Source organism: Ascidia mentula, chromosome 4 (genome assembly GCF_947561715.1).
Source record: "Ascidia mentula chromosome 4, kaAscMent1.1, whole genome shotgun sequence".
NCBI classification, from domain to species: Eukaryota; Metazoa; Chordata; class Ascidiacea; order Phlebobranchia; family Ascidiidae; genus Ascidia; species Ascidia mentula.
Window position 1 is genome coordinate 7701681 of NC_138569.1, and position 13548 is coordinate 7715228.

Here is a 13548-nt window from a genome sequence, read left to right on the forward strand (position 1 = left end):
GGTTGGTATTTTAACTTATATCACCTTCACCTGCATGCTCTAGCCAAGCCCTGTGCAAAATTATAGGAAATCCTATGGCCCGGAAAGTGTTTGAATTTCGCTTTTTGTCAAGATGTCTCTGACGCCATTGCGCTCACAAGCAGCCTGTATGCCGTCACACACAATATCCTGTCATTGAATTTATTTGGCTGGGAATTGTGGAGCCGGTTGGTATTTTAACTTAGATCACCTTCACCAGCATGCTCTAGGCAAGCCCTGTGCAAATTCATAGGAAATTCTATGTCCCGGAAAGTGATTGATTTTTGGTTTACATTAACAGTTGCTTTTTGTATGTAAAATTGGTATAGATCTGGTCCATGTTGCTTTCATTTGTGAAATTTTTTAATATTTTTTCAATTTTATGTTTATTTCCTCTGATTGTATTGCTTTTTTTGCGGATTTTTAGTTAGTTACATTTCTGAATCACGTATAAAACATGTTTTGAATTCATAGAAATTTGAATTGAGCTGTATTCACTCATGCGTAAAATAATTTTCGAAGAATTTTTTTTTTATTTCGCCGAAATGACGACGGTTTCACAACCATTGGGTAGGCCTATTTGAATCAGAAAAATAACTAACATCCGAAACACAACACAGGTAGTACTACTATAGGCCTAATTGTATTTTATTTTTGAAAATTGAAATGCTGCAGTTGTTTGTAAAACAACTTTTATTGAGTTGTCATACAATAGCTTGGTTGTTGCAAATCTAAATTTGCATGTGTATGCCATGTTACAAACATGCATGTAATATCAGCCTTCTATTATGTGAGCTGCAGACAGATGGCTATTAGTTCGACTTAATAGGTCCCATGATCAGTGCAGCTAGGTGCGACTCTTGTAGACGATCTTGCCAGCCAAACGGCCAGACAAAGACTTGCACTTTGTGGTGACTATACAATCATGCTTATATTTCAAATTAAAGAAGAAGTTCAATAATTTTGCAGAGTTTGTTAATTGTTGTTAAAATTTGATGGTACAAACCTAGACTTCAATGGAAATGTTGCAAATGATGTGACCTATAGAGCTCAAAAAACATGACGAGCGAATGTGAGGAGACATTTAAAACCTTTCTCCAAGAATATTGTGAAAGTCATGTGGAGGCAGTTAATAGTGATGAACCATTGCCATTTCGACTGCTGTTTCGAACATTTACACAAAGTGACCTGGAAGGAGAGTGCCTTGACTTGTGCCTACAATATCTCAAAACATTGTAAGAATTTTGTCAACCAGAAGTTATATTTATATATGTAATATGTTTTATTTCATTTAAAAGGTTACTAGAATGCTTACTACATATTTTAATTTTAATTATTGACGTTTTTAATGTACATTGCCTAAATTAAAACACTCTTTTTTAAACCTTCCACCTGTTTTAAGAATTGCAAGACTGCTTAAATCACTCAAAATTGGCAAAGCGATGAACCTTTGTTGATTTTTGTTGTTTGCTGTTGCTTGGAAAAGTTAATGGTTAACTCCAAGGGTCCTTATGATTTGTGTACTGCTGCATTCACTTTGTTGACTTTCTATGAATGTGAAATGTCTTTTTGATCCCACTTCTGGGCCATGTATATAAAGCTCTCCTCGCTGACTTTTTAGACGATATTATTGTGTGTCTTCCTGTCCGTGTTGTTTGCACAGCAGACAAGTTATGTGTGGAATTCTTTTTGGCCATTTTGCTGGCCTATGCTTCCTTGGGTTACTGGACCATATGCAGTGTTTTTTACTTTTATCTTGACAGCTCTGAAAATAACTGGGATGAATTTTTTTTTATATCAGACCTTCATCTTTTTTCAGGTCATGTCCGGATCTGATGAATCTGGCTATAGCACAAGCTACCACAAGTCGTGTTTTGGCAAGTGATCTGGCATCATGTATTAAAGAACAGCCAAACAATGACACTGAGGAAAATCGTATGTTATCTTTCTTTTATTTAAGTGTTATATTGACTTTTACAAGCCCTAAAGAATATTGCCAAACCGCTATATAGATTTTTGTACTTCATGTTCTCCAACAACATAGCTCGTTATTCATTATGTGACACTCAGACATTCCGTTGCCCAATACTCACTTTCAGCACTTGAATTCAGACTATGATGGCACAGGAGTGGCGTACCAGGTTTTGACCAATCTTCATAATCTGTGTCATGAATGGAACTCCAATTTGCCAGAAACTTTACGAGGTGTCAAAAAACCACCCCAGTTTACCGATTGTGGAATTCGCAACACACGACGGAAAATGGAGGACCGCCATAATGTCTTCAACAACCTTAATTTGCTGACTGGGTTATCGGTATGAATTACTGTTGTAAAGTCTTGTGCTCTGCCTAAAATGTTGCAATAAAACTATTTTACATTTTTTTGTACAACCAAACTTTCAACAATATCAATTTTGGACAAAAAACTTATTGGAAATGTTTTTGGTGTGTATAGAACGATAACTTATAAGTGTTATTGTAACTGGATTGTTAAACAGCTATTTATTTTCATTTTACAAGTTAAGAAGTTTTCGTAGTTTCTGTTGAACTGACAAGGAGACTTTAGAAAACATACGACAAATATTAAAATAAATTAGGGAAAAACTCAAAAATGTTTGTGTGAATGTTGCTGGAAAAAGGATATGACAGACAGATACAGTAGCATTGTATTTTGTGTATCAACATCTCATTTGTTTACAAAACATTAGACATGTCTAAATTGAGACGGTGCAGTAATCTGATATGTAGCCCTATTTTTAAAAATCTATTATAAAATTAAAAAATGTGATATATTTAATTTTGCCAGAATTTGCCCACCATACAGTACTATGCAGTATTTGATGGACATGGGGGTTTGGATGCTTCTTGTTATGCTGCAAAGCAGCTCCATCTCAATCTCATCCAGTTGGAAAACTTCCAAGAAAACCTCACAGAGTCAATAAAACTAAGCATTAAAATAACAGATGACAACTTTTGTTCCAAAGCTAAAAATGAGGTATATGCCACATTTGCAAACACGTAGAAGCCTAGTATTGTCCCATCATTACCCGTCAGGAGTGCAGTTTATTCAACGACATCTAAAATAAAAATTGTTTTATAAATTTTATTATTGCGAAAAATGGCTGTTACTGGGCTGTGGCCGTGGGCATTGTCACTGTTCACTGCACCCACCTGAATAATTTACATGGCTCTTGTCCAGTGATGCAACATCTAATTATATTTATTGTGTTGGTCAGAGGTTAAGAAGTGGAACAACTGCTGTGGTTGCAGTCATATATGAACAGGTACTTCACCTGGCATGGATTGGTGACAGTCAGGCTGTATTGGTGCGAAAAGGAGCTCCGATGGATGTGAGTAATGAAAAAAACAGATAATAATATCTTATACCCATTGATTTATCCACATATAATCAAACTTCAACCGATAAAAAATAATAAAGTATGTTTTTGTCAATGTGTTACTTACTTTCCACCAAATGCTACTTTAAAAGTTACTTTTCTTTCGGAAAAGATCTATTTCGATGGCAGAATGGTGGCTATTGCTTTGAATTAAATGCCAAATTCTTAAACTTCCCTTGGGCAATAACAAGAAAGAAGGCTGTTTCTTTACTGAACCTCCTTATGATATAGCCTTTGAGCATTTCCCAGGGGAAACATAAGTGTTTGATGTTCTTTTGTTTGTCACAGTGTTTCGGGGAGTATATGATGAAGAACTATTCTAGTAAAAATGCTTTCTTTAAATGCACTTGCAAATGTGATGGAAATTTACGAAATCATACGACTGTGTATCATTGCAAAATAAAAATAAAGACAATTGTGTTTTTTTTTAACAATTTCTGCCAACAGACATTTTTTCTTCATTAATTTATACAATAGATGGTAAAAAAAACAAATAGTGAGTTGTGTAACTGATAAAGATGTAATCTCAAAATGAAATTGGAGTAACTACACACATGACTTCCTCCACTTACGCTTACCACTGTTTACTGTATACAGCAGGTAATGGACCCACACAAGCCGGAAAGAGAGGATGAGAAACTCAGAATCGAGGAAATGGGAGGATGTGTTGTGTGGTTCGGTGCTTGGAGAGTCAACGGAAGTCTTGCTGTATCAAGAGCGATTGGTAATAGTTAATTACTAAGGCTTGGGTATTGGAGGGTGTCTTCTATTTCCTAATTGGCTGGTGTTCTTGGTGGCTTTAATACTCTTATTCATAAGCTGTTGTTTACAAACAATGTACCAGAACATAGGTGTATGTTTCGGAGCCACAAGTTACTTTTTCTACCACTGTTATAGATCCATGGGGCTTTCAAGGTCATTTATGAAACAAAATATAGTGTAAATAAATAACTTTTGCATGCAAAGCTGGGGCTGCACATCATGATAGCTTTATGCAAGCTATCCCGCTTCTTCTAAACAAGCACCATATTGTATTTAACGCCAACAATGCGTTCTCACAGGAAAAATAAGTCATGATACCGTTGACAGGTGACGCTGATCACAAGCCATACGTCTCTGGTGACGCTGACACTGTCACAATTCCGCTAGATGGCAGCGAAGATTTCCTTTGTTTAGCTTGCGACGGATTCTGGGACGTTTTCACCGGAGTGGATCTTGTGAATTTGGTAATTGAAACAGGATGTTTTTCGCTAGTCGTCTTTGGTAAAACAACTTCCTTAGTTTTTACGGAACAGACCTTCTATCACAAATTAACATATTTAATACACTGGCGTATCGCCCACTATGCAGCCTGGCTTCGTGGCAATAAACGCTGAAACGTCAGCATTTTGTATTAAAAATATATGTTAATTTGCGCGGGAAGGTCAGTTACAAAATTATACCTGGCAGCAACAGCATCACAGTAATAAAATGGTTAATACTTGTTTAGAAAAGTCAGATAAGTTTCGCATATAGAAAGGTTCAACGTCAAGTTGCAAAACGCTAAGCAACTTACAGGCGTACGCTCCTCAGAATTAAACTTGTTGTCTACAGGTTCGAGAGTACTTCAAGGACCCAGCGAACGAACGTAAAAATCTCGCACAAACCCTTTGCGCCAAGGCAAAGTCTGAAGGCTCGACCGACAACATATCAGTGGTCGTTGTTTATCTGAAGGACGAAATTAACTTGCCCGATCCTGAAACGAACGAGGTCGTGACCAACTCACTGGCAGCTGGCGAGGGTGAAAATGGTGAGTGTTTCGGTTAATATTTAAATTAAGATTAGTTAGGATCTGCTGCTTGTGTTGGTAACCATAGTAACTTTGCATAACTAAGCAAGCATTGCGTAATATTGCACATAACATTTTTGTCATGTTCGTAACTGCCGTCGGCATCCTTCGTTTTTTCTGTGTGATCTGAGCTGATTTGCTAAAAAAGTACTGACGGAATATCTTTGTAATATGATTAAGCTGTTTTATGCAGCAGGGTATGAATTTTTTTTTTTCTCATCTGGATTTTGTCATCTTGACATTACCAACATCTGCTCACTGTTCAGGTAGCGACGGCAACCACAAAGCAAACAACGAAACCATTGAGAATACGAAAGAAGATACGCCAAGTGGCACCAACAACGACAATAGCAACAGCAATAACAATGTTCAAGGGGGAGATCTATCCAAGGGAATCGCTCTGGTGAAAGGAAACCGAGTGGAACCGACGCAAAAAGCAAAAATTCCCCACAAACTTCTTGTAAACTTCGTCAAGAAACTTCACCAGAAAGAAGTTAAAAAGGTAACATTTTTTTTCAAGTGACATAGAAATATACCATGAAAACGATATAGCGTAGGTCTTCTGCGGTGGTTTGACGTTTTCGCGTTAAAATATTCGCGCCACTCAGTGGTAGTGATGGGTTGCGCCGGATCCGGGTACCCGGACCCGGCCGGATATTGACCAATTTTCAATACCCGGACCCGGCCGGATAATACACTTAATTTAACCGGATAGTTGGGAAAGCATTTTTGTCCTAAAAGCGTACAAACAATTCGCAAATTACTCGTTTTTGGGACCCAGTCTGTTATACTCGCCGACGTAAGATTTTTTTGTTATTTGTTTTAAGGTTTTTCGTGACGTGTTATACCATATTAATAAATGCCAACGTTTATTTGTTCCACTCATGACAGGCTAACCTTAACATAGCATTTTTGCCATAATACACGAATCAGTGTTAACAAACTGCCGGATCCAAATTATCCGGCCGGATTTGATTAATAACTATCCGGATCCGGCCGGGCCGGATAATTTGGAACTGGGAACATCACTACTCAGTGGCCAGTAGCGTTGTTGGAATAAACACGAAGCTCCGTCTTTTCTTTTATACCATACTATTGTCTACTTAGCATTTGAGCTTTACTGTGCTTATATTTGATTAAGACCTCCAATAAACTTCCCAGCTGAGCCAACTAACCTGATATGTTAAGAATGTTTTAATTCCGGTGAATCCGCATCTTTATAGTTTTCCTGTATTGGTATAGGGTTTATGGCGCCCAACGTACTCGTATGTCTTTTTAAAGGACAAATATCAAACAAAGTGACTGATTTGAAATTTTGTGTTATGACTTTTGCAAACTATTTTTTTCCACAGGACTTGGCGATCGTCACCGAATCATCTCCACATTCTAAACTTCCACATTCCCTAACAAAGCCCCGATGGGCCAGGTACTCGAATCATTGCAATTTTTTATTCTGGAATTTTGTTTGGTGCCAATGATTCGCATTTTTAGGACGATTAGGATGTTCTGTTTTTTCCAAGAGTAGTATAGCAGGTGTCATCATCGTACGATCGTTTTTTTTCACATAGAGATGTTGGTTCTTTTGCCAGTATCAGATATTACACGAAATAAAGTTTTTTTTCTGTTGCTTTTGAGTGACGTAAATCAAAGTATCAACTTAGCCCATGACAATCGAAACTTTCTAGTGTCAGAGCGCGTTACAAACCAAGCGACCCGTGTTTTACATTCCTAATCTACTTCAACGTGAATTACAGTCCGAACATATCTCCCAACATGCAGAGAAGGGACACCCTGGACAGCGTTCTGTCCCTCAGCGCAGTACAAACCATCACCGAAATACCACAGGCAAAAACCAAGGTAAGTTTTGCTAAAATTGCAAGGATCTACATGGCGTTATTACGTATGTAAGTATATTATATCACACGGTGTGCGCTTATGGGAACGCGACTTTTTCAGTAATTTCTGTTTTTATCACAACGAAAACGCGTCTGTTTATTCTGCCTTGTCTTTTAAATATCAGCTCAGCTAAGGTCACATTTTTTTCCGATTTATTAATTCGTCCCCTCATTGGTGATTGTTGTGAAGACAAGATAATCTTCACGTTTGGAATGCAGATAATGCCTTTGTATGATTTTTGAAAGGGCTTTAGAATACATAAAAAATCGCTTTTGCGTATTTTAAGACGAAACGATCAACGTCTGAACTGCCGAAGATAGAAGACCTTGGGACGTATAAAACTGTAAGTAAGGTACTCATTTTTTGATGCTGAAAAGTGTTAAACCAGTGGCAATCCTTTATGGCTATTTTTTTCTTGACAACATTCACAAGAAAAGTCCTTTTTGTGCTTTTCTGTGTCCGCAAAAAATTAACCAGCACTTACCACGATCCCGTTGTAAACCAGAAAATCCATATTTCAGAAGCCCCAGCGTAACAGCATCGCCACCAACAACTACGCAACCGCAGGGAAGGGATTGGGCCACAGAGCGGTCCGGAGACCCGGCTTACCGCGCGTGCCATACGCGCCCAGCCTGGTGTCCTGCCAAACGGCAAACGAGCCTGTCGTCTCACCCCGCCCTCTACGTAGGAGCGTTGGATATTCGCAGTCCATTCCCGGCGACCTACATCACTACCACCGTCAGTGGGCGCCAAATCACACAGACATGGCGATCACAAACTCGTTGGCGATCACGCTTAAGCCTTTGAAGGCCCAAGGTTCGAAGAATGGGGGCAAAGCAACGCGTCAACGTAGCATTGTCAGACTTGTACACCGTGGTCGTCAAAGAAGCAGATCGGCATTTTGAAAAACTTTCTCAGTCTAACATGAAATCAATGCATGTCACAAAACGCCTGAAAGTTAACTAAAGTCACTAATTCTGGGATTGCATAAAGTGGAACGTTGCTCCCTCAATCCTTGGCAGATAACAACGGTTTACTATCTTTGAACTTACGAAGCAGCAGTGACGCAGACACATTTGGTCTTTTATGCAACTAATGCTATACTCATATATTAAGCTGGCTGCTACAAACTATGAATATGTATTTCCGAATGCATATCAATGATCACAACTGCACTACACATCGATTCAGTGTTTTTAACCAATTGTTATACTTTCATGTACAAATCGTCTTCTTTATTTCAATCTTCACTATGGACAAGGTTGTGCTGCTTGTACGGCATCGCCTGGTTTTATTTTTTTACCTTTGTGGTGCAGTTTCTAGGCTACGGATCAAACATGTGATCAGGTATAAACAGATTACTTTCTATATTTTTTTATGCATCCAAATCGTGCTGCCTGAGTGAACGAGGCCACAGCCATACTGTGTCCAGCAACTTTTAAGTTAGGCTATTACGTTTCGTACGACCACACAATTGCACTCGACATATATACCCCTGTTTTATCTTATTGCATCCATGCTCAATTGCTTTTTCGATTTTCACCTCAAAACACGATGGTCCTGCTTGGTTGAAGATTGGTTCTTTTGGTGAACTGTGTATAATGTAGTTTTAGTGTTATTAGTCATGTATGCAGTGGGACAAGAAAAAGCGCAATTCTACGATAATTGCAAGATCCAGACCGAATGCTGTTGACAATTGACATAATATTTCGATGGTATTTTTGCAGGTTGGGCTGGAGTATGCTTTGACGATATTTTACGCTAATAGCGTGATCAGAGTAATTCTTTGAACAATTGACTCACACTACGATTTACTTGTAAATAGCCGGTTCGTAGCAGTAATACTTAGCCGGCCTTAACGTTATACCGGTCCATATGGAAAAAAAGAGAAGAGAGACCCTGGTGTAGTGGATATTTTCTTTTGGCGCATGGGATGTTGAACGATTACGATTAGGCAATGCTTTTAGGAAATCTGAATACTTTTCGGTTAATATTCAATGGAAGACCTATTTTTTATCGAATTTTTTGTCGTTAATAGGGTATGGGTGCTATTATAGTCAACATACAGAAGTAACGCTGTTTTGCTGTACTTAATCGTGAAATGCAAATTTACCAAACAACTGCATCATGTTGTTCATTGCAGAATCACGACTTTTTTAACTATGGCTGAATACGATTTAACAACTAATGTTGGTAAATATCTTGACCGCCACTTGGTCTTTCCTCTGCTCGAGTTCCTTTCTGAGCGAGAGATTTATAATGATAGAGACCTGCACGAAGGTAAACTGGAACTTCTCAGCAACACAAACATGGTCGACTTTGCCATGGACGTTCACAAAACACTCTATCCTGGAGAGGTGAGACTAAAAGATTTACATTATTTCAGTGGTTCCCAACCTTCATTCGTTCCAACTTTGAATTTAGGCCTAATATCTGTTTTGGAAAGTTTGTGATTTTTATTGTTGATTGTTAATTGTGTAGACAATTTGCGATTATCAGAACGTTTTTTTTTTTTTTTTTTATGTTATTGCATAGATAATATGGGTAAATTTTATCAAAAGTCCACACAGGACATAATGCATCCTCACCACATTTTTTCCAATCTGGTATAATATATGTAAATTTTTGCAAACTGCAAAAACTATTTAACTGTCATGCGAAAAATGTTACCTTGTCTCCACAAATCTCTGCAATCAACATTTGCGGAAACAAAATCTTTCAAGAAAATTAAAAACTGGAACACAAAACTTTTTACCTTTGTTTTGACATAAGTGGTGAACAAGTTTTCTAGCCCGTTGGAATAACTTTAACAACCAGACTCCACAAATGGCTGTCACATAAACTGTGGACTCTAAAACTGTCTTAAAAACATGGTACAAAAATATTTTGCAGCCAGACGCAAATTTGTCATGGTCTACTGGAAAGTGCTGTATCTGTAACTGTAATTTTCTCATGATATTTATCAAAATTAAATTTTGCCAGGAAATTCCTGCTCACTTGAGGGAGAAAAGAAATGAAGTGGTCAGCCTTTTGAAATCCCACACAATTAAAACAGAGCCTATTGTCCATATTTTCGAACAAGAGGAAGTGAGAAAACAGGTAAACGATGCAAACATTCATAATATATTTAACCTTTTTTATTCTGTCAATTATTTTATTACGTGTAAAATAACTATTTTGGTGAATTTTTAAAGAAAAGCCCTATGCAACACATTTTTGTAGATTGAATCGACAAGAGATGGAAAGCAGCTTTTTGAATATCTGGAGAAGAACCACAATTTTAAGTTGGAGGACTTGGATACCTTGTATAACTATGCAAAGTTCCAATATGAGTGTGGAAACTATTCAGGCAATTATACTTGTTTTTTTTACATAGCTTTAGTTTCTGGAATGTAATATCAGTTAAAAGCACCTTCGCCATTTTGTAACAAAGATACCATATGTAACAAGTGACAAGCTTGGAAGTGTTTATTTACAAAGGCTAAATTCAGTCAGGACAATTATATTTTGCTAATATATAGTGGTTGTGAGTGGAAATTGTCACAGTGATTGTAATGGAATTGGAAATGATTCCTAAAGAGAATGTAAAGTCTAAAATACCATAAAACAAAGAATAAAAATCCACCACACCATTTTTATTTTGGAATATTGCGGCATCGGAAAGTAAAGTAGACAATTTACACGTAGGTGCTGCCGAATATCTCTACTTCCACCGAGTGTTGGTGCAACCAGATGACAAGCGAGCCTTGGACTCACTGTGGGGTAAACTGGCTAGTGAAATATTGATGCAGGATTGGGACACAGCATGGGAAGACTTACACAGGTTACGAGAGAATATCGATTCCAACTTGAATGCCAGCCAACTTCAGGTTCTTATTTTTAATTGTTTGCAGTTCTTGTGGCGCTATTTTTAAACCTATTCTACTTCTATTGCAGCTTTTGCAACAGCGTACGTGGCTCATTCACTGGTCTCTATTTGTCTTTTTTAATCATGCCAAAGGAAGGGATGAGATAATTGACCTGTTTTTGTACCAGCCTCCATATTTAAATGCTATACAAACCATGTGTCCATGGGTGCTGCGTTATCTCACTACAGCTGTTATTACAAACAAAAGAAGGAGACAGGTAAGACTTCATTATGTGGTGATGTGTTCTTCAAGTGTAACAATCTATACTGTTGTGTAACCACTAGGAAAATAAAGTTGATCAATATTTAAGAATCGCTTTTATAAAACATTCCCACACCCAGCTATGTACTAGAGTGAATGGTTATTAGTTAGGTTTAGGGTTGTTTCATAAATAGTCCGAGAAATCCACCAAAGTTTTACCACACCAGGTTCTGAAGGATTTAGTCCGGGTAATACAGCAAGAGTCTTACACCTATCGTGACCCCATCACCGAGTTTATCGAATGTCTCTACATCCACTTCGACTTCGACCGTGCTCAAGAGAAACTTCGAGAATGTGCCACAGTGCTCGCCAACGATTTCTTTCTCGTCGCGTGTCTTGACGATTTTATCGAAAACGCCCGTCTTTTTATCTTTGAAACGTTCTGTCGCATTCACCAGGTATGTGAATTGTCTTCAACCTAAGCTTGGACAGCTGGTTGCTCGAAAACTATATTGTGTATACTAATCATTCTACTGGTAAAATTCTTCTGCGTTCATACTTTTTAAAAAGGGTTAGGCAACCATTTTCCTACCGTGAACCGAAGGTTAGACTCTGCGAGGTCTTAGCTGTGCTGTTTTTTCACTAAAACTTGCCTTTACTTCTTTGTTTATAACCTTGTCATAGAATGTTTTGGGTTATAAGATAATGTTACTCGATGAGTCGTATTTTTATTGACTGCAATTTGCAAAGAGGCTGTGGGCACGATGGTTTTGCTTGGTGCGCCGTAGGTTTCCAACCACTGTCTTGAAAGGTGACGCGGACATAAACCATTGTGTGAAACCTTGCCCAGTTTCGCTGTATGGATTTGTGAATAGTTTGCATGAGACTTCCACAAAACAAAAGTCATCTACACCTAAACAACAACTTCGCTTCTGTTGTATTTTTGTAGTGCATTAGCATTGACATGCTTGCGGACAAGTTAAACATGACCGTTGCGGAAGCAGAAAGGTGGATTGTAAACTTGATCAGGAACGCAAGACTGGACGCAAAAATCGACTCGAAGATGGGTCACGTGATGATGGGAACGCAAGCTATATCTCCATATGAGCAGGTATGGTCTTACATTTTACGCTTTTATGGGACATTTTGAGGTGAGCTTTATGTTAAAGTCCGCTGTTTGAGTTTTACTATATTTTTTATTTCACTATATTTTTAGGAATACGATAAAAAAAATTAATACAAAAATTTTTTTAATCGCAGGTGATCGAAAAAACGAAAAGTTTAGCCCTGCGAACTCAGATGTTAGCAACCAACGTCGAGAGGCGACTTAACAAGGAGAAGGACCGAAGTGACGGCGTAAGTTTCGCACATTTATACTCCCTTGTAATTGCGTGTTTATTTAACACTGTTTATTTTAACCCAGGTGCCGCATTGGGCAGGCGGACCGAAAGAAAATTGGTAATGTCTCGAAGTTCATCTATTCCTTGTTTGTCACCGTTGGCTGTTGGAGTTCTCACGTCGCTGGATTGTTTGCTTACGTGAAAGATGGCGGCCAATGTCGGTTTCGGGATTTAGCAGTATATTAATTAATTGGGCTTTTGTGTGTATAAATTTTCGGAAATTGTTTCCAGTAAAAAAAATGGGCCTGTAACCAAACGAGTGTTCATAAAAAGGTAGTTGACGTGGTATCTGTCGGTTGAGGAAGCTTCTGCTGATTTGCGATGAGAAATCCAGCTTAAGTGTGTCGTGCATTATTTAATCCCTTTTACTTCCTTCTTGTTTATCAAAGTATAACAGGCGACGCAATTGGATTAGGTATTGGTTTTGCGTGTAGCAACATGTCACCAGCAAGGCTTCATACGATAAGTGGACTTAATTTTGCGGAAGTATGTCCCAGAACTAATTCCTGTTAGTACTTTAGAAAGGGGCACAAAAGGAAAGTCTTAAATTATCTTTCAAAATATTATGAACGCTAACAGGCCATGTTGCTGTTCCATCAGTCCCAGTCGCAAGTTTAAATAAGGTTAGTTTCTCAAACAAATTTTCTCTGTTTGCAATCCAACCACATTAATTTGCATGCTGCAGTGCTGGTAGCGCGACCGTCTTGAAAAACTCAGCTATGTAGCCTATATATATGTCTCAGGAAGGTGAAGATAGTGATAAGTCCACAGTATGTAGGGTATTTTATGTAATCCTTCTGCCTCATTGCAACATATAATTGAACGCCACCAATCGTGACCTTCGGCATTGCGGCAATAATTTGCAGTCTAAAACATTGGAGCCTGTGTTTCTGTATTTT

General features: G+C 38.1%; 2 protein-coding genes across 4 annotated transcripts; both read left to right on the forward strand.

Moving 5' to 3' along the window:
• The first annotated feature begins 902 nt into the window (after positions 1–902).
• On the forward strand, positions 903–8416 carry LOC145898440 (protein phosphatase 1F-like). Of its 3 annotated transcripts, none has more exons than XM_082986886.1 (13): positions 903–1253; positions 1838–1953; positions 2131–2333; positions 2825–3013; positions 3255–3368; positions 4017–4140; positions 4506–4642; positions 5010–5211; positions 5511–5746; positions 6597–6670; positions 6999–7101; positions 7427–7483; positions 7662–8416. In XM_082986886.1, the coding sequence occupies exons 1-13, from the start codon at positions 1078–1080 to the stop codon at positions 8043–8045; spliced, it is 2115 nt and encodes a 704-aa protein (XP_082843012.1). In that variant the 5' UTR covers positions 903–1077; the 3' UTR covers positions 8046–8416. The 3 variants fall into 3 exon arrangements, with proteins under 3 accessions (XP_082843012.1, XP_082843011.1, XP_082843010.1); XM_082986885.1 differs by having other exon boundaries at positions 906–1253; positions 5010–5205; XM_082986884.1 differs by having other exon boundaries at positions 907–1253; positions 4014–4140; positions 5010–5205.
• Positions 8417–9287: 871 nt separating this feature from the next.
• Positions 9288–12894, forward strand: LOC145897525 (eukaryotic translation initiation factor 3 subunit E-like). Its single transcript, XM_082985851.1, has 9 exons — positions 9288–9497; positions 10123–10239; positions 10363–10489; positions 10828–11009; positions 11077–11265; positions 11477–11707; positions 12199–12360; positions 12510–12605; positions 12673–12894. The coding sequence occupies exons 1-9, from the start codon at positions 9303–9305 to the stop codon at positions 12709–12711; spliced, it is 1338 nt and encodes a 445-aa protein (XP_082841977.1). The 5' UTR covers positions 9288–9302; the 3' UTR covers positions 12712–12894.
• Positions 12895–13548: the final 654 nt, after the last annotated feature.